Below are 24,011 nucleotides of genomic sequence, written 5' to 3' on the forward strand. Positions count from 1 at the left end.
GTGTATAGCGGTATAGTTAGTAAATAATACAAAAAAGCGGATTCATATGTTTATTTAAACGCATTCGCTTTATTAGCAAAATACAAAAAAATGACCCCCACGTTATTTTCGCACAGGGTGGAAGGGGTGGTTTAAGTGTCCCAGGTCTGGAGGATTTTTTTCAAATTCTACCAATTCCGCCATACCACCCGCTGCTATTGCCCATAAATCCGGATGGTCTTCTTTAAATGTGGCATACCATTTCGCCACTAGTGGATATCCGCTGATGTCGAAATTGATTGCCTCGAGACACAACGTCGCGGTGATTAATTGAAAGTCAGCAATTGTAACGTGATCTAAAAACAATGACATTTGAGTCATGCAAGTTGCAGAAGTCGCGACTTCACCTGCAGCAGCGTACTTCGTTCCAAGCTGTTGTAAGTAGATATTAAAAGCGTCCAATGCCATTTCTAGCATTTTTTGGGTTAAAGGGGTACGCTGATAGTCAAAGAACATGGGCGCCAACTGGAAATTTTATATTAGGGTAAATTTATATAGGTTTGAATAACTATACTGCGTGTCGCATTATTCTGCTGTAATAAAAAGCCAAGTTGAAGCATAATCGGTGATTGACGATCGCACGAGCTTTGGGTTCTTTGGGGTATAACTCGTCCGATTTTCCATACTGGTCCACCAAGTACTGCAGGATGGCATTGCTAAACAGAAACTCGGTGTTGAGCTTGAGCATACATAAAACGCTTTGTGCCTGAGTAGGCAGGTGGATTCTAGTAATTCAGTGTGCCTGTCAGGGACGTACCTTTTCTCCAGTTTGTTGTAAATAAACAAATAAATATTATCTTACACACCACCAAATAAAAGGCGTTTTAGAATGTTGTAATAAAGGATTAACCTATCGAAGTCATTGAGATGCTTTTTGTGGGTATTGAAGGGGCATATTAAAAAAATAAGGGTAATAATGCCGCAAACCCGAAAGTTCTACTTACGATATTCCATTGCTAAGATTTCGATCGATTTATATAAAGCTTAGAAGGTGCCCGAACGACCGACAGTTAGTGAAACTGTAAGCTCCTTTTTAAGATAAATAATGCACTAAAAAGGTACTCGTATACTTGTTTCATAGATATGAAGTGATCCCTTTTCGCGCCCCCTATGGTAATCGGCTATTGCAATAGGATGCTATTGCACATATGCGGTGTTTTACTTACGGTGCAAAATATATCTCTGTCTTTGTCAGGTATACTGTCACTGAGGCTCTTTACTTCAAGTAAATGGGAAGCTAGAACTATGGAATATGCAGGGTGTTGCATATAAGTATGTAAAAAAAATTGGGTGGTAGAGGGGATCAAAATAAGCACTTCTTCCAAATAAACCGAGAGTTCAACGTGTTTCGTTTGAGAGCCACCCTCAAAAAGTGGTGAAATTTGCATTTGTTTTTTACTTTTTTTCTCAGCAACCATAAAAGTGGCAAATACTGGTGGCACACCTTTGAATAGGGTTGCGAGTATATCCCTTCCGATTTTACAAAAACATTTTCAAAATTCCTACCACAAAAGAGCGCACCCCTAAACGGGGGTGCAAAAAAATCTGATTTCTACAAAATTTTGGTATTTGAACATAAAAATTACGAATTTGAAAGTGGAGGGTATTGCACAGGTACCGGACGAGCTTTGGGAAATGTTATAGTCAAAATTTTCATATAAAAAATTGTGGTAAAGTTTTAGTTTATCCTAAAACTCTTGACAACCATCTGAGGTATATTAGAGATGTACATGTACTTAAAAATCTTTTATTTTCTAATCCTCTGATATTTATATAGAAACGGGCTTGAAGAACATCTTTCAAAAACTACTTTCAATATTCCTCGGGTATCAGAAATTACAGCAACGTTTTTGAAAATATTCTTATTGTAAGTTCACCATGCCAACAAACTCAAAGTATGTTTTTTTTTTCGACTGTAAATTGTCATTTTTATTTATTTGTCGTTTGGTAATACGCCATCTATCGTGACGCATATTAGTAAATACTGTGTGTTTGACTTTTGAAGATGCAATAGGTTTTTTGCAGTGGAGTGCTCAGGAACATTCTTTGAAAAATCTTTGACACTTTATGCTTTAAAATATCAAATTTAGTAGTTGCCTACAACAAACTTTGCGCGAAAAGAGTAATTGAAAGGTGATTAATATGACAATGTTTTTATTTTTTGTCACATACCGGAAATCAGCACTTTAACCTACAAACTATATATTTTTTTATTGTAGCTTAGGAGACAGAAATCATAACTACCAAACATTTAAGGGACCGGCGGCGTAACCCGTTGAAAGGGTGTTGGATCATAATTTCTTTCAGTACCATTATCATTAACCCCATAAAAGTCAATTTATTAAGAAGAAAATCATGGGATTTCCATATAGACCTACGACCTGACGAAAATCCAGGAGTATTGGTAGATCGACAATATTTTCACCCAAATAATTGCAAATCTTGCCCGGAATGACACTATTGAACCACTCAATAACCGCAAAAATCCGGATGAGGAATATCCACAGATTTGCAGGGCCATTGTTAAAGTGACTATTGTTAAAATAAACACTAGAATACATAATTATACAGTTTGGGACTATTGCTACATTATGGACATCAGTTCCATCCGCGTCAATAGAAAATTGTAAGCGTTTTGGGAAATGGATATTCAAAAATTACGTATAGTACCTACATTTACAAATTATGTTAGAGTAAGAGCAGAATACACATTCTATGAGGGCGTGTGATACAAAACACTGCAGTATTATCAGTTGGCAAAATGCTTGCCCAAAGCTTACTTTGCACTTCATTAGGAAGCGGATGCAAGGTGTACATGGTATATTGAATTCGATATAAACATCAAGAAACAATTTTCTAACCGCGATAACCTTTGACTGGAAAAAAGAAAAAAAAACTGAAATTAAAACTAGACCAACAGTTTTTATTACTTCAACGGACATAAAGGTTTAAGTTAAGTGTTTCCAGTTGAACAACTGTCCATAAAGTAGGCAAATGTGGGAAATGTGTTCGTAAAAAGAATAATGCAGTTATATGTACGATAGTCTTAATGATATTGATTTCATCATGATGTGGTAGGAGTATCAAATATCGTTAGTGATTTGCACACACCGGTGCACCGGTATCTGCTATCGACTACCCAAGGATACGTACCTTTCGCCCAAGAAAAATCCATCATCATCCAATACGGGAATTTCCTTCTGTGGATTTTTCTAAAAATGACCACCGAGAAGTTTAGCATTTCTATTAGTCGCGAATGAGCTGTGTGTCACATACCTTTCCGTACTCATCAGTTAGGTGTTCTCCTTTACAGAAGTCCACATTGATAAGTTCGTAATTGATATTCAAATACTTCAAAGCCATTCTCACGGCCAAAGATGGGGGACCATCAGATACTGCATACAACTTGAGTGGCATTTCGAATAACAACTGAACAAGGCAAATTGCGTTAAAGAACTGAGAAGTAAAAGCAGAACAGAGTGAAAGTCAATGAACGTTGAGGGCGAGGCTGGGAATTATTTTGAGGTCTAGCTAGCAATCGCATCGACTACGATGTACGATAAGTTGCATATAATACACCAAAGTTCTAAAAATTGAATTTGTAACAAATCTTACAGTGCAAAACAATAAAAATAATCTTTTATTAGATGTACACATATAACAACAATAAATAATATACAAAAAGAATAAGAAAATGTATTTACAAAACTAATCCTCTTTTGGCAGTCTTATTTATAATAGGAGCTACCGTCATAATAGGAATGGGCGGGACCTAAAAACAAATAATAATTAGAGACAAATTAGGCGAATGATCTGTAAAGTAGAACAAATGCGATTTATTATTACCTCCGCTACTCCAAAATGTCAGGGTTCGTTAGTCAGTCTCCAAGTTGTCCTACGGTTTTAACCAAACTGTAACGGATTTATGTTTATTTGGCTTTGGTCTAGAAATCGATTTGGTACTATAAACCCGTTTTGTCAGTATTGTCGGATTTGAGGGTGCTTTGCGGGGTGGTGGTGGTAGAAGCTTTTCTGAGAACAGGGTGGAGTATTGTCCCTCCATGTCAAAGGAATTGTGCAAGTCTAAGGGATACGATGGAAAATGTTCTAAGCCCTTAATTGCAGCTGGGGCGTTTTGCAGATTAAAGCTGGGAAAACCACCCGGTAATGATAATGGGTTGTAGGTTTCCAACGCTGCGCTATTTTGCTGGATGTCTTTTAGGTAGTTTTGGTCATGCGGTGCAAATGCAGGTGAAATGAATCCTTGCCCCTGAAATTGTTGCAAGCTACTGGAATCGTGCACAAATTGGGATAGTTGAGTATCGGGTGACGGGTAAGCTATCCCCTGATACACTTGGCTAGGTTCCTCGGGAGGTGAAGGTATTTCCTGGTTGTGAACGTGGTGATGTATAGGAGGAGTGTCTTTTGCATCAGGTAAATAGGCGATTTCTTGAGGTTCTACTACTGGTTTGTGCGTTTCCAATAAGTTATGTGCACCAGTATTACCGTTATGGTCGTCTCCTTTCACTTTCGGAATCTTCTTCACTATTAATATACCTTGATTTGTTGATTTCGGGTGTCGTTCTTTATAAGCTGTTCGTTAAAGTCAGGTTTTGTCAGACACATAAAATACGAACAAAGTAAAGGATCGTGCACAAAAATTGGGAGATCATGGCAACTCGTGCATATTTCCAATTATATCACAAAAACATTTGTAGGTAGGTACTTTCTTTTTTGAGGTTAAAACTATACCATCCCACAAGGAAAGTTAAAACATGTACCTATTCATTTGTAAATTACGATAATAACCTATCATTGAAATGTTGAAATTAAAATTTATGGATTATGTTATTAGAAACCCTGACATTAGTGGCGATATGCAAAATTTATTTTCATGTCGCGCCTCGTTAACGTGCTTAAATATAAAAATTAATTCAGAAACGCTATTGATCCAACAAATTGTCTTTCATAAAATTACACAAATATAAACATGGAAGTTTACGTGGACGTGTAGTCATCCATGTATGCTAAAACTTATCGCAATGTGTCATCAGTCTTAGCCATTTTTGCGGTTTCTCGTGCGACAATAAAGGTAGCTAAACTTTTGTGGTTTTTAGATATACATATAGGTATAATTAATAGACTTACGTCTATTACACAATATTTTAACATGAAGTATCTTGAATACGTTATTATTGATTTGTTGAGATTTGTCACGTGGAGTATCATTTTACATAACAGTCAGACAGTATCTCCAGAAATTTGAAGTAATTATACTGAACGAATGAATGACTTATTGCCTTAAATTAAGGAAGTAATCACCATATTCTCACAAAGAGATGTAAAAGAAAGGCGCATACGAAAGAAGGATGTAGCTTCGGCTGAATTCTAGGAATCGTTTTCGAGTGTTACGTAGGTACATCTCTTTTTTTCATAAATCTGTAATTGATGACAACAGTGCACATGACTAAGTAGGTAACCACTCTTATAGGGCCGGCATAATAATAAGATACTCTCGGAATAACTTCCGTAGCAACATGTATTTCATTGGTAACCAACATAACCGTCGACGTTTATTCTATTTTCTTTAAATTAATTTTTTAAGCTTTGACACTTCAAAGAACGGTTTCTCGGTAACTAACTGATCGATTTAGACAAAAGTCCCTTCCATATTATGCGAGTCACTTAAAAATTTGAAAGAGGTTATTCCTAGCCTAAATTTGGCTCCCTCGATATAAAAATCGACCGGTTATATGGATTTTTGTCGAAATTTTAAAATAAAATTGACTCGTTTAAAATTTGAAGTTTAAATATCTAGTCTTAAGATGTCGAATTGTAACTTATAAGTACACGTTTTGGAGTTAGGGGAACGTCTAAATTTCCAGTTTATGCAGAAGATTTGAAAAATGTTTAGTTGTAACATCCCAGGGCTTGGTAGCTCTGATCCAGGACTCTATACAGTGCGTTTGAGATAAGAGGGTCACCTCAATATCTCTTTTATTTGGCGAGATACGAAAATGTTAAATATAATTTTATATAGGTATGACATTACGATCTATCTGATCATCTCCCTGTGTAATGCAACAGACACCATGTATCCTGATAGCACACGGTATGCTAGACTTCATAAATTGTCTAAATATTGAATAACGAATTTCTCTGTTTTGTTGTGTATCAAGAATAAGCTTATGTTATGTTGTCGTACAGAAAATTGATTGCCCTTTTCAAATATCGTAAAAAAGCATAGGCGTTGCATTTGAAAAACAAACGTTGCACCAGCAGTGACACCGGAAGTTTGAATTTGCGGGTAGATAGATGGTAATGTTACATATAAAATTATATTTAACAAAATTTTGTCAATACTGGTATACGCATCTTCGTAATTGCTAGAGGATTGACACGTGATAAGGGGTCATTGACCACTGGCGGAAAACTGTATGACGTGCCTCTATTCGTTAAATTCAATCACACTATATGGTTTCTACTTCATGCAACAAACATACACTGAATAATAAATGATATTTAATTATGCAAATCAACCAAAGCAAATCTATTAGGTAACTAGAAGTCATTCAATTTAAGACAGGTTGTTCTAAAAGCATATTTTGGTTAAAAGCGGTGAAAAGCACAAACGATCAGCTTTGAGTTAATAAAACTTTACGCTTCTATTTAGCAAGAGGGACACGTCTAACTCAAGAACATTTTTCTAAATATTCATGTAAAAAATGAAGTGTTGGAAAAGATCAAAACAAACGTTTTCTATGAAACAACTAAGAATCCCAATTCCTTCGTTCTCCGTACTTTGAAGGATCAAGCTACCAAATGAAACATTTGATCTCTTTGTTAATTAGTAAAAATGTTTATTTCATTTTCACCATTTTAGTAGGCATCACACAGAAGCAAACCTGTATTTTGAAAAATGAAAATTACTTCTATTCGAATGCATTCTTTTCGCCGATGGGGATTGTAAAAAAAAGTGACTAAGCAGTAGGTCTTCGAATTGAAATTAAACTAATGGCAGTGGTTCTTTTAAGCTCTAATCCCACATAAACAGTTATCCTTTTTGATCATTTTGTGATTGACGTGATAAATGAATACTGAAACAGGATGAAGAACTTAGAAGGAATTTTGCCGCCTCCGCTCTTCGCTATACATTGCCTTTCTTTGCACATCCTCGTATCCGCTCCTCTCTTTCATATCGTCTACCATCTTCACTTGTCTTCTTCCCCTTTCCTTGTACCCCGGACGGCTCTTTCAGCAAACTATTTCCTCTTAGCACATGACCAAGCCACACTCTTTTCCTTCTCAATATTGTGTTATATAAAGATCTTTCGTTTCCTATTCTTTCTAGCACCTAGCTGTTCGTTCCTAATCTTGTCAGACCACTTTATTCCAAGCATTCCTTCCCACATTCACATTTCCATAGCTTTAATTTTTTTCTTATCTTTTTTCAAAATTGTTCACACTTCAGAGCATAACATTTCATATAAATCACTTCGGTATTCTTTTTCATAGATTGCATTATGCTGTCTACCCTTCTATTTAACACTCTCAACAATATTTTCGCTGAAGGCCCTACTAGGCCAATTGTTATAGACTCAGTCTCAGGAAATCTTCAGACCATTTTCCTGATTCGTATATATCATTGATTGTAGGATGATTCGCCCCCTAAAATTCGCCCCGGTAAATTCGCCCCCGGAATATTCCCCCACAAGAAAACTCGCCCCCAAGTAAATTCGTCCTCGGACTATTCGCCTCCGTAAGATTCGCCCCAGAAAGATTCGCCCCGGAAAATTCGCCCCCTGCAAGTTCGCCCCCGACAAATTCGCTCCTGGAAGGCAATCTCTTTAATCTTCGTATTTAACCTCCGATAGTGCCTTCTTCTTCCTCTCTTTTTGTACTTTCTTCTCTTTTCCATCATTTCCTGATTTACCGAAGGTTTCTTTGATCTTATTCCTTTTTTATATCCAACTTTTTCTTTAGCTGCTTTGATTATTCCCGCCTTGATTCTGCTTCATTTACACTCTACGTCTTCCTGACTTGTGACTAGATTTATCCTTGGCCATAAACTTTAATTTATAATTTATCCAAGTTCAATTTTTTCTTTTCCGTGCTCTTTTCACGATTTTAAGCCTAATTTGGATGTTTGCCATAAGTAGAATATGGTCACTCGGCGCCTGGTAACACGCACGCTCGCTTTATTCCGATTCTGTGTCTTTCTTCTACAAGTATGAAATATTTGCTTTCGGTAATGATCTCGAGGAGATTTCCAGGTGTTACTAAACCATGTGTTGATAACTATTATTTTTGTTTCATTACAAAAATATAACAGACTATCGCTTCTCTTCCATACATGCCAACTACATTTCCATTTCTTCCATTTCCCACCACGCACCCATTACTATTTTACAACAACCACCTCCTTCCTCCTCGATTATACTTTCTATCCTTGCGTATACTTCGTCCCCCGTGGTGTATGGTTGGTATATACACTTGAATCACTAACTTTGACCAAAGATTACTCTTTGCTTTCACACAGCGTTAAGCTTTAGAACCATCACTCCATCACATCTATAAATTACTTCGGTTACACACCTGGAAAGTTGTTTGCTGAAAATAAATTCTACTCAGATTTTATCATCACAATTTTCCTGCCGTTTCCATCTTCTTTCACTCCAATCAAATTGGAGCCGTTTTTAATCATTTCTCGCCGTAGATTTTCAAGCTTTTCCTCTTTTAGTAGACTTCTGACGTTCCAAATGCTCATCTTCAATTTACCTTTTTTTCTTTTTCTCATTGTTTTTCATGAAAGTATTCTTCGGGTACTGTCTACTCCGTAGATCCAAGTTGGGGACTCCGAAAGATCCATATTTCATTTTATCTTTCTCTACCACTTCTCATGGGATACCGTGAGGCCTTCTCCATCCCGACGCTGTTGATCCCGAAGAATTATTCCGCTTTTGGAGTGACTTCCTAGACATAGTGCCCCGAACCTCTACCCGCTCATCCGCCCTCCTAAGAGACCGTTAGCACTTGGTACAGGGTTGACTTATTATCCCAGAAGCCCACCGGTCGTCAGGGCCCCATCAGTGCAAATTTGTTCTCTGATTATATTACCTTAACCAAAATCTAAAAGAAACGCCCAATCTACCAACGCTTACTGAGGGCTTAACTCTGTACTGAAATCTCCAGTTAAATGTCATGGGTTGCAACCCTCCAAATGATGATCCTACTTGAACATGTAATGACTATTATTGCGTTCCTATTACAAAATGAGATCTTTGTACTTGTACTTTCAGTTGTTAAATAACTGAATCATGCTTTTGTTAGAAATAAAAGGTTTTACGTATGCAAATAGTGTAAATTGTTTATTTACCTAAACAAAACAATGGCAGTGCGTCCCCTTAATCTGTCTGTGCGGTTTCTCATGCGAGAATCAAGATGGGTAGCTATAAACTTTGTGGTTTATGAATAAGTATGCATGCCTCCTTTTTTCCGCGTACTAAATCTATTACCAAAAGCTTTGGCGCGCTGTCGGCAAAGAGAGCTGCGTTAATATTTGTCATTTATTTAGAAATGTTAACTATAATTAGAGTGATTCTACTAAATCTGCGACATTAAAGCAGCTTCCTGTGGTTCTAATAGCAAATTGCGTGGCTTCATAGCTTATTTAGAGAACTGCACCCAATACTGAGCGGAAGTTGCACAGTTGTGGTAGTCCAATGGTCAATAAGCGATAGTCCATATGTGGGCTTCAAATAGATAATGCTTACAATTAATTCCGTGAGTTTAACCACAGTATATAACTTTCATTAAAGGACTGAATTATTCACGGGTGTGATGAAAAGTGGCAAAAAAGAATTGAACCGTTTATTTCCACTTATCACATTTTTAGAAATTGTAACTATAAGGGTTGAATTCAAGCTGCAATTTAGAATATTTCTGTAAACTGCTAATGCATCAGACGTAACCGCTGATATGAAAGGGTAGGTAAAGCTCTCAACGCGTTATCCTCCGGACCATGACTTCTAATTCACTTCTTTTCTGTTTCGTTATAAGCGGTTTTTGTTAAGAGAGGTATTTAGGCGAACGAATTTCTATATTGCTTCCATTTAATTAACGTTCCATAGAATGAGATCTACGATCCATCCTGTTTTTAAGAACTTGAAACCCTTTCGCACTTTTCGCAAATTTTAGCGACAGATTAATAAGTTGCTTACCGTTTCAGTCCAAATAAATAAATAATAATGATCAATAAGTACCTACTAACCGGAAACTAAGGTTTTTTCGACACGTAAGCTTTTGTGTGATGAGTCATCCACTTAATTAATTTAAATTAGGGCAGTTCATCCCTGCTATTTGCGCGTCGTTTAAGTGAAAAATATACCAAGAACCTACTTGTAAATCAATATTAATTTAGTGACCTCACATTTTGTAACATTTCAATGTCTATTGTTACCAAAGCAAAGCGACACCGATGTGTCTCCTAAGTTTGTCAGGAGTTCTTGGCTGTGGGGGTCCCTATAAATATAAACGTACCCCAAAAGGAAGAAGTCACTAAATGATGAACTTCGACTTTCCTGAATCGGGCGTACCAGTTCAAATGTCTCAGCTTTCTTCACACGGCCTCCCGATCTCCCGATCTAAGGCCTTGAAATCTTTGAGTATGGTAAAGATCATGTTTTATATGACCCACTGCCAAGACAGGTCTGAATAAAGAAAAGAATTAAAAGATTTGCGAGAACCAGAAACATGAGAAACCTTGCAGATTTTAGAATTTGAACCTCCTGAAAGATCTGAAGTCTAAAAAGACGGAATCTGGAGAATGGGAAACTGGAAAATCCGGTTAAAGTTACAAAAAAGTAAAAAAACAATTAGCAAATTCGGGTTTTTCCGGTATTACAAATACCTCCACTCTCTATGTAGCGTTTGATTCAGGCTAAGAATTTTACCTCAATTGAATTGACTTCGTCCGACGGATGGTCAGTGTTATGCAAAGCTATAAAGAGGCGCGATGATCCTCAATAAATGCAATTTAACAAGATAAAAAATCCGATACGATCCGAGCGAAATATGTACCTACCAATGTTCAAAGCGATTAGACGTTTCCAAGCAAAGTTATCGTGCACACGGACAGACAGAGAGTAACACAAAATTATATACTATCTCGAGAACCGTTAATAAGTTAACCCCACCAAAAAATATAAATTTCTCAATTCAGATTACATTAAATTATGTAAATTTTCACCACTCGAGAATCAGTCATGATACCGTTGACTAAAGGCTTGCGCGCACTAGACCGGCTCGACCGGCAACGGACGGAACCGTTACGGAACACGAATTTATTTTTACTTGGAAAGGAAATCGCTCATACATACCGGCAACGGACGGCCGGTCGTCAGCGGAAATCTCAGGCGAGAATACTTTTGCCATTATAGTGCATTCATCATAAGAAGGTAGTAGATGACGCTGTGTTTGAAAATAATCACACACAGGAAAAATATAAAATGGCACCAAATTATTGCAAAGTAGAAATACACTGCGAATAGAAATAAATCAAACGATTCCACGTTTGGATCTTTGACATTAACAGTGCATGACAGTTCAACAGTTTAGTTGGCAACCGGAACTAGCAAAATTCGTCACTCGTTTTATTTTTTGGTGTAACACTGACTCGTGTTTTAACCAATCACGATGAAGGTCAAAGCTTTCCTATTCTTTCTACCGCTATCCTCTTTTTTTTATTTATTATCCCTCTCTTGTTCTGGGCCCTCAACAGGCTTAAAATTTGTGTGTGTTTCGTCGTGGAGAAAAAGATGTCATCTTCGCAAAATGGATGAAGACTTTGCTTTTTAGCGAGTACAGGAAACTATATGATTTGAGTCATAAAAATTACTCAAATCAAGGAATAAAGTTTTTAAAAAGGGTAGCAGATCCTGAAATTGTTCATGCCATCCTAACATATTGAAAACTTTTTTCCTGATGAGTTTTTAAATCTGGGAAATATCCGAAACAGTTCCATGAAAGTTTCTAACGAACCTATTTCAAAGCCTAAAGCTGATATTACACGCGGTCCATTTATTTTTCAATCTTAAACAATGATCATTCCGTTCAATATTCTACAATACATTCTTATTCTCTTACCCACGCAAAAAATGTATTAAATTTCCAGCTTTTCATAACAGAGTGCCTACTAGATAAGAACCGGATGACAATCATTTTACAGAGTAGTTGGTGTTATAGAAACTAAACTAACAGATTGACGAAAAAATAGAATTCGAATCTTGAGCTTAAAAGATTGACACATGTAAATGCATTTCCGCCACCTTCAATTTTGACTCCAGTTAAAATTGAGGGACATGTAATTAAAACGTAATTACTGTAGGTAACCGCTTTTCGCACTATTTTGTGACTTTTATCATTTTAATATAAACTAAGTTTGGAAAGCAAATTAATAAGGACAGGCCAATTGCAGCATAGCGTTTGCTGCTTCCGGAAGTTTGCGAGTTTTTAAATTTCAATTTGCATTCAAGTTCTATACCAAAAAAATAAAGTTGCAGAACGTTTTCACAGAACCCGTCTACGAATCATAAAAGTCCTGCTCTAATCGCAACTTTTGGTTTTTACGCATGACTTATTCCTTCCCAAAGACAGAATACCCTATAAAATTTAACGGTCGAGGAAAAAAAACTCTCCCTACTTAGCGAAAATTTTTTAATATTATTCTAATGAGCTTGATGCATAAACCGAGCGTAGCAAATACGTACTTTCTGGTATATTTGTCTGATATCCACCTATTCAATAATAATAATAGTTTTTTGGTAAATCGAAAAATTTTATCTCACCACAAGGTACTTACAAAGTGTGATTAAAGTAGGTGTTCCTGCACATTGGGTAACCAATAATGCGTGTCACTAGATACTGACTGTTATAAATTACTAATATTTCTACTGAGAGCATTCAGATGGCTACCGTTAGTCACTTATTTAACGTCTGAATCTAAAATTTGACGATAAAAACTAGTCTGATGGGTTGAAGTGAAATTTAATTTCATGCGCAAAAAGACATCCTAGCTTCGTACGTAATATAACACTCATTGAAGAATAGAAATACAGTGGCCTATATAGGGACGAGTTTGCATGCAAAAGTGTTCTATATTCCCAATCTTTGTGCATCAATCAACCTTTAATATAATCTTTTACCTTCGAAACTTGATGGATAACTGTGCTCGTCTGAACCTGGTGGCGAGTGTTCGTAATGGTGTGCATGATAATCATCTATACTTTGACCTGAAGGCCCACTTGGACCGCCAGTTGCACTAGGGCCACTTGTACCGCTGTATCCGCTAGGTGGTGACATGTAAACTGGTTCTACTATCCCTATGAGGACCAATACTTTCAGTTTTTATATGTCGGTCAATCACAAATACACGCTATTAAAATTAATGATAAAAATTGAAAGTTTACCTGAAGGCGCCGTGTTATGTCCCACTGGACTGATCAATACAGCGGTAGATGCGATCTGCTTTCCTATATTAGAGAGGGCTTCTCCTTTCGCGCTGATTAGTTTTCCTTTCGCCGAAATAAGGTATCCGGATCCTTTAATAATTTGTCCCTTAACAGCTAGGAGGCCGCCCTTAATTGCCTTGGCAGCTTGAAAGAGTGTCCGGAAAATGGCCTTTTGTAAATCCCAAAAACTAAAACTCTTCTCCTCATCGATTGGCGGCGGCGGCGGCGGGTAATGCGAAAATTTACTTCCGCTTGCACCCGAAAATAACGAACTCGCGTGAGCGCTCGCCGAGGTCAATCCGCTTAGCTTCGATTTAAAACCATGTGAAAGCTTTGATTTGACAGAGCCTAAAATATCTCCGGAACGTTTACGCCGTATTGCTTCGCTCCTCAAATAATCTAAGTATTGTCGATCCGATGGTGAGAGATCTTGCAGTGTTAGGTGATGTAAGGGCGAACTCATCGCTGTATTTTGAACATTTATTATTGCCAATACCGCCAATATACTGGTTAACGTTACAGCCACCTGAAAAATTAATTACCAAATAACTACTTTCATTAACTGGAGTGTCATTTTCTCTTTCATTGATTAAGAGAAAGTACAACACGAAAAAGGATGGATTTGTTTACAACTGCTTTTAGCTAGAATCTTATTTGCAAAAAAATGAGTGCAATTCGAATCGAATTCGTTAAGCGGTTTACATAAAATTGCTAATTCGTTTTTTATTTCTGAAATTTAAGCATTATGAGGATAGTTTATGGACGTCTACTTAAAATTGCAGTAAAAGTTGTATAAAAAAATATAGCCGTAAAAGTTTATCCATCATTTATTTATGAATCGCTTAGGTATAAAGGCGTTTGAAATATTTTCAAGAAATGACCCTTACCTTTACGCAAAGCAGAATCTTACGTTTCGGTAAAAAGAGATATTCGTAATCATAAACTCCTGTTTTCATAAACACCATAAAATCACAAAATTGTGTGACACTTTATCAATGAAATTATACACCGTCAATACATAAGTATATGAAGAAAGTCGCTGCTACTACAATTTAATTAGTTCCTTCGCTGAACACGAATTTTACAGCGAGTACATTTGACTATTCATCCGTAGTTTATTGGAATGCTAAATTAATTTATAAGAATAACAATTTAAAGACCTACAATAGGCTATATCTCACATACAAGACATGATACCAAAAAATGGTTAACGCCGTTTCTAGGGAGAACTTAAATGTAAAGGGGAACTCATCATAAACAACCCCCACGCTTCATCAAGGCACCAACACCAACTAAAAAAATTAAATAGCTAATCCGTATTTGTGATACATCATTAAAAATTCTACAATATAATATCCAATGTACAGGGCGTATCAATAATTACTAAATTAAAAATATATAACAATTTTAAAATCATGCATATCCCACTTGTGATACAATGTGCTCCACAGGCCAATAATAATTTATTTTTAATTAAAAGAGGCCATAATTCTACCATATTTGTGTGATACAGCTATTGTAAGTCTTTCAATAATTGTCATCCGTATATTAAAAAAAAAAGATCGTTGTTAACACGCAAACGTTTGCTATAATTTAATTTTTTTAGTTGGGGTTGGTGCCTTGATGTGGCGTGGGGGTTGATTATGATGAGCTCCCCTTTACATTTTACTCGTAGGTCTTCCTAGAAACGGCGTTAACCATTTTTTGGTATCATGTCTTGTATGTGAGATATAGCCTATTGCAGATCTTTAAATTGTCATTCATAATCTATAATAATTCGATCAAACAGGAGTGACGCAAAAATAATACAGCGACACTTGCTTTAGATTTTTTTCTTCCCCTTCAGAGGTTGTAATATACAGGGTGTTACATGACCGTATGTAAACAAAAATTGGGTGATGGAGGGGATCAAGACAAGCACTTTTTCCAAATAAACCGAGGATTACACGTGTTTTGTTTGGAAGCTATCCCAAAGAAGTGGTGAAATTTTGGTTTCTTCTTTAATTTTTGTCTCAGCAACCGTAAGAGTTACAAAGATTGAAACGATTTTTGGGCATGCCCTATCAGATTTTGAAATTTTGTTTCGAAAATTCCCACCACGAAGGTTGGGTGCTGTGATGCACCGGTTCGACATTGATTTTAATGTTAAGAAATGCCTGTGATCAATAATGTGAATCTGAATAAAAGGCAACACTTTGGTAATGAGAAAGTTGAATTAAGTGGTACCGAAAAGAATAGTAAAATTCCATATTTCAAAGTGCCATAACTATGTTTTCAAATGTAGCTACCACTATTTTATTTCTCTATTCGATAGTCTTTTGCATGCTCTTCAATTGTTATGAGTGTCCTGTGCTTAACCCCTTAGTTTTTAGGTTGTTTGATATTTTTCACAAAAATAGTTACACATTAATTAATTACATGTTTACGAACAGGACTAGGTCGTGATAATAAAAACCAAAGAATGCCAGAAAGTTAAGTGCCATAAATTTATGATTTGCTGCAAGTGTACCCTTATTTCGTAGTAAAATAGGATTATTTAAAAAGTTCATCTTTATCTTAGTGTTTTCTGCTTTCCTTTATTTCACTTGGTTAAATGTAAGGCTCAATAAATTTTATTATTATCTTTTTCGAAATTCGCCTTTTTAATTAATCTTATTTTACTACGAAATTGGGAGTACACTTACGGCACATAAATTATTTGTGACACTTGCTTACGTTCTGGAATTCTTTTTGTTTTTTATTATCACGGTCTACACCGGTTTATAAACATGTAATTAATTAATGCGTAATTATTTTTGTGAAAAATATTAAATAGCCTAAAAAGTACGGGGTTTAGGCACAGGACATATCTTATAAAAATTGAAAAGCACACAACAGACTAACGAATATAGAAATAAAATAGTGGCAATTCCATTGGAAAAAAAATGTTTATGACACTTTGGAATTTGGAAATTTTACTATTTTTTTAACACCCTGTATTAGTAAATCCCACTTCCTCATTGCCAAAGTGTTTCCTTTTGTTCAGATTAACATTATTGATCAAATGTAAGTATTTCTGAACTCAAAAATCAAGGTCGCCACGATTTATCAAAGTGGGGCTTGCGTATTCGGAAAAATATTAATAACTTGGTAACATTGACAAAAAACCAAAAAGTGAATAAGTTTCTATGGAGAGGTTAAAAAGTGATATCGAAACAAATAAAAATATACCAGGGTTTCCATTAAAAAAATCAGTTATCTATTGTAAAAAAGGGACACCCTGTACATTCAAAAATAATATCTGTAGATGCGCAACCATCTGTGGTTGACATTTGCACAAGAGGATTTTTGATATTTTTGACCAGGTGTGAGTGAGGAAAGACCGACGCACTGTTGCAGGACATCTCACCGTGCTATTTCTCCTTATATTTTCCATTGCTTACATTATATATATTATAAATATAGATACCACTGTAAATTAATAGGTACCTACCCTTCTTAAGCTTCCTTTTGGGTGGAAAACATTAAACAATGCAATGAATACCTATGCACAAAAAACGAAGAATACTATAGAGTGTATTTCAGAATTTAAGCTTTTAGTCACTTTTTTACTACAAATCACAAATATTATATCTATTGATTACATATTACGCTATCCTTAAGATGGGTTAAAAATGGGCTACTAATAGAATAGAAAGGAAATAAGACATCAACGAGAAATCTAAATTTCGAAAGTGACCATCAAACATCACTGTATGCCGGCGTATCCATTTGCAAGTTTCGACTCAGATTATAAACAAAATTCAATTAACTTATAACCATGCGTATAACTGAGAAGACGGACAGTGCGACTTTGATTGGACATGAGCATGTGCAGTGTATCCAGTATAAAAACTTTCAGTAGGTGCAAAAAGTATGGAGTGAAATGAAAGTATAACATTTAATTTATGATCGATTTATCTACTTCATTAATAAAGTTACGAATTATTGTTTTACATCTAGCCGTGATGGAATTCAATCCAATTCATTATTGTAGTAATTAGACACCGTAATAAATTTTACAAAGCTTTTATTTTGGAGACTTACCAAATTAACAAACTTTTGAACGTTAAGCAGAGCATTACATGAGATATGTGACAGAATGACCTACTCGCATAAAGAAACTCTTAGGAGACATTTAAAAAAAATTAATATTTATTAATTGCAAGTAAAAGTATTCATATTATAGATCGATTTGTTTACCCTGTAATCCAGGACGCTCATATTCAATTTCGTGCTTTAATAACATTTATTCGTTTTTTTAAGGTGTTAGAATGCAATTTTAATAAGGTCGTTCTATAAAGTAATACGTAGCTACCTACGGTAATAATGAGCTACTTCTGAGCATTGTGTGACTAATTACAATACAACATGCGATAATATTATCTTGATAAGTGAAAGAAATATCATCTGCATTATTGGAATTTTTATTTCATCTCATCGTTTGAAGGTGATTGTCCATGAACTAAGGATGAATAGTGAATTTTTTTAAATAAATAAACGTTTAATGAAAATAATAATAATAGGTGAATATGTGAAAAATGCATAGTCGGAAGTAATGTTACGATGAAGGCAATAATTATGGAGTGTCACGTAAATCACTTACGTCATATATACCACAGTTTTATTTAAAAATTTGACAACCTAAGTACAATCACTGTATGAACTTGCAAAATGTTTTATGCGTTGGGAGGAAAAGGAAGTACTTTGAACTAGTCGACCTGCGGTCGTTAAAGTGGTGATAAAATCGTGATTTCCAGCTAATAATTATACTGGATGTTACCAAAATGTCAATGGACAATGATATTCTGCATATTTGATACGAAAAAAATGTTGCGGTTTAAGTGCGATGCAATTAACGAGAAAAAAAGATAATCTTAAATGCTGTGGTGAAGATACTTCCTTTTTTAAATAGATAGTTGTTCCTAAAATTTTAGGTTTTATTAGTATACAAATTTGGCACTGATTTTTGGTCGCTGAAGGTGTGTGGCGGGTATATGAATCCACCCGGAGGTAATTTTGGCAATCTTTAGAGTGATAATTTATTAAATGAATATCAATGACGGTACCTCGTTTACTGTACCACCTCTTTACTTTTTTCTTCCTTAATTTACTTTTTTTCATAATGATCTAAGAGAACTATTGCTGCACCTTTTTTCTGATCTATTGCACTCATCAATCTGCCATTTTTAACATATTTACACTTGGCGTACTCCTGAACAACGATTGAACGAGAAGGGTAAAAATGATACTCATGCAATGCTCGCCAGCGTTGATGTCTGCTAAGCTCAAACCGAAGTGTGTACGTGAAGGGCTGCTTTAAGGCATTATATGTCTATAATGGTCCAAGGTGCTTTCTTGCCAGCGGGACGCGTCTTTTCCAGCAACGAATTTTATACCACTGATGAATTAAAAATAAAGGCAAATTTAAACTGTTCAGTTAAATTGGTTCATTAATTATATTAAAACGGTCATGACCTTTACGATATCAGTGTACACTTTTTTGTTAATTGTTCGCTGCAGTTTTGTTCCACCATAAGGAAACACAATGATCATTTTTATTGACGAACGTTTTAATAAGAAACCATTTTATTTCTGCATGGGAAGTTGGGAACACAACAAACGTTAGAAATATATTCTAATGTTACATTACCCACCTTAATTTTTAACTAAAATAATTTGTTTGTTGTATAATATACATTAGATAAAATATGTTTATTTCAAAGATGCCGATTACAATCGCATCTCATACTTTTCTATTTAACAATGAAATTCTTGCTGTTACTTACATAATCATATAAAATGACTGTTGAATTAAAATAATAGCTTCATTAAAATGTTTGCTGTTAATTCTAATTCGTCGATTGTCTCGCGTATAGCCGTATACCCTAATGGATTGAACGTATGTTCCTGAAACACACGCACGCTTTGAGAAAACATTTTAATTAAATTAACATTTTAATTCAAGAATCATTTTAAATGGTTTCGTAAATGTTATCCAAATAATTGTCGAATTAAAATTTCTGTCGAAAATTTACAGGTTTAATATTTATATATCTATGTGTTTTCTCATTTTTATTAATCTATGTAATGTCATATCAATAAAAATTCAATTCCACAGTAAAAGAAGTTAACTAGATTCTTTAACACAGTGAACTCCCCAAAAATCAGGGATGATAGATACATAATCATTTGGTTTTTCGAGTTTCCGACGGCTAATTCAAATGGAATTACGAAGGAATATAGATGTTTATGGGCACTCCGAAGCATATCAAAGAAATGCTTGAGCACATTGTGAAAACCAAGAAAGAGGGCTTGCATGTTAAGTGCAGGCGAAGGAAATGATGAAGGAAATACGAAAGGGCGACAAAGTATATTTGCTGAATAAGGGTCTTTACGGATTACATCAGGCGGGTAGAGCCTGGAACGATCAGCTGGACGCAAAACTCCGAAATTTAGGGGCTTCGGTTGCTTTGGATGCAGGTCCGTGCATAATATATCGTTAAGAAATCACCATCACCAGCTACATTATCATTTAGGTACATACGTCGACGACATACTAATTATGTCAAGGAACGAAGCCGAAATTAATTGATGTAAAGATCATCTGTGCCGTAATTTTGAGGAAACGGATTTGGGGGATCTAAAATATTGTTTATGAATCCTTGGGGGTATGTATACGTACATTCTACGCACCAATACTACTATATTGTACATGTTTTGCCCATCAGAAAATAAGTAAGGACTGGGGGTCCTGGGATCTTGCTTTATTAGAATTTTTGAAACACTGTTTTTGTAATAAAATCATAGCCGACTATTGTTTGCATTATTAAAAAAAAAGATTTTTGTGAGACCTTACAAATTATAACTATGAAGTGAAAACCCTATTTACAGTGCATAATTACTGCAACTCATTCCTTTATATATATTCTTTATTAACGTCCCTTATAACGAAGTTATAGACAGAACGAAATACTAACAAAATCGTTTATGTAGGTGCATTATTAACTGAAATTCTCTCCCCATGTCATTATCCTTCTAACTCCACTAGTTTTCCAAGTCTCCATCAGAAAAATTTCAATTTCATCGCAATTGTGAGATGGTCAACACAAAAATGGTAGAGTACAGTATAAAAAGAACTTATGGAATGTGATTAGCGATTTAAAAATTTTGCTACAACACTTGAAAAGGCGTCTCATACATTTTGTGCTTCAGTTTGATACTACGTGGTACTGAACCAAAAGTTATCAAAAATTTCCTAGTTTTGCAAATATAAAGTATAAAACAGTATCTTGAAAGTACGAATGTCCAGGTAAATTGTGAACCTATTTACAATAACATATTATGAAACTTTCTCGAGAAACCGTACATTTAAATTAAAACGGTTTTTTCGTTTGACAAAAATTATTCTAAATGTTGCATTGTAGTCGGTAATTGAAGCGAACGCAAAAACGACTTGATGTGTTAAGGTCGGCTAGAGCATTTCCAATCGGCTGATTACAAATTTGAGACTAGAGCAAAGATCTGGCGTTTCTTCGTAAAACCAAACAGTATACAACGTTGATAAATCGTATATAATCACTGATTTTAAATGGTCGGCTAATTACCGTCAAAATCATTTATGATAATAACTGATTTAATTGGTGGATGTAATTTTGGCTTTACTAAAGTTTTGTTTTTGTGCGAAACGGCATTAATCAAGCCTTATTTAGACCTCTCCAAGTTTTATAAGCGGATTGAAACTTAATTTTATTAGGTTAATTTTAAACTTAGATATTACTTGAGACCCGAAATATAATTTCGTATAAATCCACATTCGGAATGGAAACAAAAAAAGACGGGTCTTAATCTCGTATATCTTACTTATATGTCGACCGTCTTTATATGATCTCTTATTATTTTTAAAAGAACTTTCTCCTGGCGAATCAAATTAACTGACCATGACCTTCTGTAGCCAACTTTATTAAATCCTACCGTTGAAAAATCTAATATAATCCCACATTTTGGAAGTAATTTCGGCAACGCACTCAACGTGATATTGTTATGAGTTTTGTTCCCCTATTTAGGTGTAGGTACCGAACCATAATTGAGTTATAACGCGATCATTAAAACTTTATTTATCACCGCTTAACTTTTACAGGAAATTAAACCGCAAATTAAATTGAAATGATTATAAATATATTTAAATGACGAAAACCTGGTTTTTGCAAAGAGGTTACTTTCATAGTTAGTGGGGTGCCCATATAATTGTACAATTTATGAAAGAACGCGCTGGACACCTTTATCCTGTTTTAAAACCGTAATTTCTAAAATGAAATTCCGAGACCACGCACTTGTATGTCATCATGGCTTACCTCCATCGTGTTAATCCAAAAATATACGTGCACTTTCTTGCGGTACTTTTGTCACACTCGCTACCGTAACGCTAACTCTTACTCTCACTGAATGGCAATGTTGATGACCCACTTGCTAAATATCTATATACGGATTCCCCCGGTTGAGCTTCTTCAGATCACCCCTAAAAGTATTTCCACTATTCTGTAACGAAATTTTAGACGAATTTGAAAGTATTACGTATGCGGCGTTTTCACTAATTACTAATAAAAAGCATGCCTCTTTAACGCGTGATTGTATTACAATTCTTAGGGTACCATGAAGAAGCTTTTTGAACTATTCATTAATATTTATGCGGCATAAATGATGATAATCGCTACGTAATTTGTTCATACACTTTCTTAGGTAACGCAATCTATAAATTACCATTTGCTTTCGGGAAATCACTTCCGGATGAATTTTGTATATGGAGGCATAGGAATAACGCTGTACCGTTTGTAGTTGGATCTTTGCTTTAATTACCTACATGTTAGCGATCAATTTTCCTATTGAAGTTCGAAATATTAGAAATCATTTTTCTGAAAGTTCATAGAGCAAAATGTTTGTATTACCTCAAAAGTTTACCGCTACAATCTAATATTATGCGATTTTTTGAAGACGCATTTTCTTTTTCATAGGGCATTATTCATTGAGATTCCATTTCCCTTAGGACAATCAATTGCGGGGACACTTAGTCACGTAATCCCACTCTTTAGATATCGGTGAGCTTATTACAACAAACGAATTGCTCGGATAAAAATAGTTTAGCATTTTAAAGTAAAAAACGTTGTCCGTGTTAAATGAATAGATTTCATTTTACTGACTACTTTTAATCGTGTGGCCTACCTAAGCACTAAGCAGTGTTACTCTTATGAAAGTATTTGCTGTAACATTATAATTACCTATTTTAACAATTTGATAGTTTTATCACATCAAATAAATGAGGAGAGTGCATGATATTAATAAACCAAATTTTATACAGCTTCCATGCACTTAGGGTGAAAGCTGAAAATATTTTATTATTTTATTTAACAATTCCAATTTTTCACTTACAATAGGTTATGGAATTGGCAGGTAGGTACTCAAAAGAGTTTTAACTAAGGAATATGACACTCTTGATATATATGATTGCAGTTATTGACTTTGTAACGGCACTCTTTATTTCGAAAGTTTTTTATAAATTTTAGGGACGCGTAGTTCTAGATACGGTCCTGCATTAAAACAAGTCGGCATGCAAAAGACTGCACCGTAATCTGTCAAACTTTTCCGGCCGATTATAAAGCGGTAATTTGATCTGGGTGTTTCTTAACGAGAACCAACTCAAGCCCTAACCCTCACGCCCCATATTTTTTCAGTCAATGACTACGTGACCAATTCAAAGATAGAAATTAGATAAATCACAACTTTATTGCCTTACTAAACGTACCGACAAAGACATGTCCATCCACTCTTCTCAAATTTCGCATTTTTCGAAATACTAATGGTGCGCATCTCGCCCAAACTAACGCATTAATCAATCGTAGATTAGACACGGTACACATGTGTGGGAACGCTTTTTCTTTAATTGCTGTTTGTGAAATCTACTACCGGTTATTTTTGAATTTGGCCAATCGTAGCGGTGTCCGTCAGTAAAATTTAAATTCCATTGGCTAAGTTGTGCTGGGACAAATTTTGAGCATGTGGGGAATGAAGGGTGTAGGTAAGCGGTTGGTGGTGAGAAATTAAGGGAGACTCGCGGAAGCTGTCCAGGAAAGCGAACGCCTGGCAGATCGCGAAATTGTTTTTAAGTAAAAAGTTAGCGGTCTTAGCGGTGTAAACTTGGACTTGAATCGAGTCCCACGCGAGATCCGATATAAAAATTATCAAAGTCCTCGTTTGAGATCGAAGGGACTTCAGCGCATTTTTGTGTGGCAGATCAGTATTCTATTAGCCACTTTCGACTCAACCATCAATAACAGATCTTGTCAAAGGCTACTACATTCACTAACCGCTTCCCACTTTCCGCGTGCACCCGCAATTCGCTTTTAATGTTTTGACTCCACCATCAGTAAGATCGTGTCGGGGGCTACCACA

At 35.5% G+C, this 24,011-nt stretch overlaps 2 protein-coding genes across 6 annotated transcripts; both read right to left on the minus strand.

Annotated features, from left to right (window-relative positions):
- Nucleotides 1-36: 36 nt before the first annotated feature.
- On the minus strand, nucleotides 37-3,516 carry LOC116166776 (glutathione S-transferase 1-1). Its single transcript, XM_031481897.1, has 5 exons — nucleotides 3,316-3,516; nucleotides 3,193-3,251; nucleotides 554-695; nucleotides 387-504; nucleotides 37-335 (listed from the first exon to the last, which is right to left on the minus strand). The coding sequence occupies exons 1-5, from the start codon at nucleotides 3,454-3,456 to the stop codon at nucleotides 103-105; spliced, it is 693 nt and encodes a 230-aa protein (XP_031337757.1). The 5' UTR covers nucleotides 3,457-3,516; the 3' UTR covers nucleotides 37-102.
- A 150-nt stretch (nucleotides 3,517-3,666) lies between these two features.
- LOC116166966 lies at nucleotides 3,667-22,023 on the minus strand. Of its 5 annotated transcripts, none has more exons than XM_031482187.1 (6): nucleotides 18,172-18,241; nucleotides 14,435-14,673; nucleotides 13,506-14,073; nucleotides 13,242-13,418; nucleotides 3,886-4,632; nucleotides 3,667-3,811 (listed from the first exon to the last, which is right to left on the minus strand). In XM_031482187.1, the coding sequence occupies exons 2-5, from the start codon at nucleotides 14,510-14,512 to the stop codon at nucleotides 3,935-3,937; spliced, it is 1,521 nt and encodes a 506-aa protein (XP_031338047.1). In that variant the 5' UTR covers nucleotides 14,513-14,673; nucleotides 18,172-18,241; the 3' UTR covers nucleotides 3,667-3,811; nucleotides 3,886-3,934. The 5 variants fall into 5 exon arrangements, with proteins under 5 accessions (XP_031338047.1, XP_031338048.1, XP_031338046.1 ...); XM_031482188.1 differs by having other exon boundaries at nucleotides 14,435-14,592; nucleotides 18,172-18,187; XM_031482186.1 differs by lacking the exon at nucleotides 18,172-18,241 and adding an exon at nucleotides 14,733-15,218.
- Between the last annotated feature and the right edge of the window lie 1,988 nt (nucleotides 22,024-24,011).

Source organism: Photinus pyralis, unplaced genomic scaffold (assembly GCF_008802855.1).
Source record: "Photinus pyralis isolate 1611_PpyrPB1 unplaced genomic scaffold, Ppyr1.3 Ppyr1.4_LG3b, whole genome shotgun sequence".
In the NCBI taxonomy this organism is placed as follows: domain Eukaryota; kingdom Metazoa; phylum Arthropoda; class Insecta; order Coleoptera; family Lampyridae; genus Photinus; species Photinus pyralis.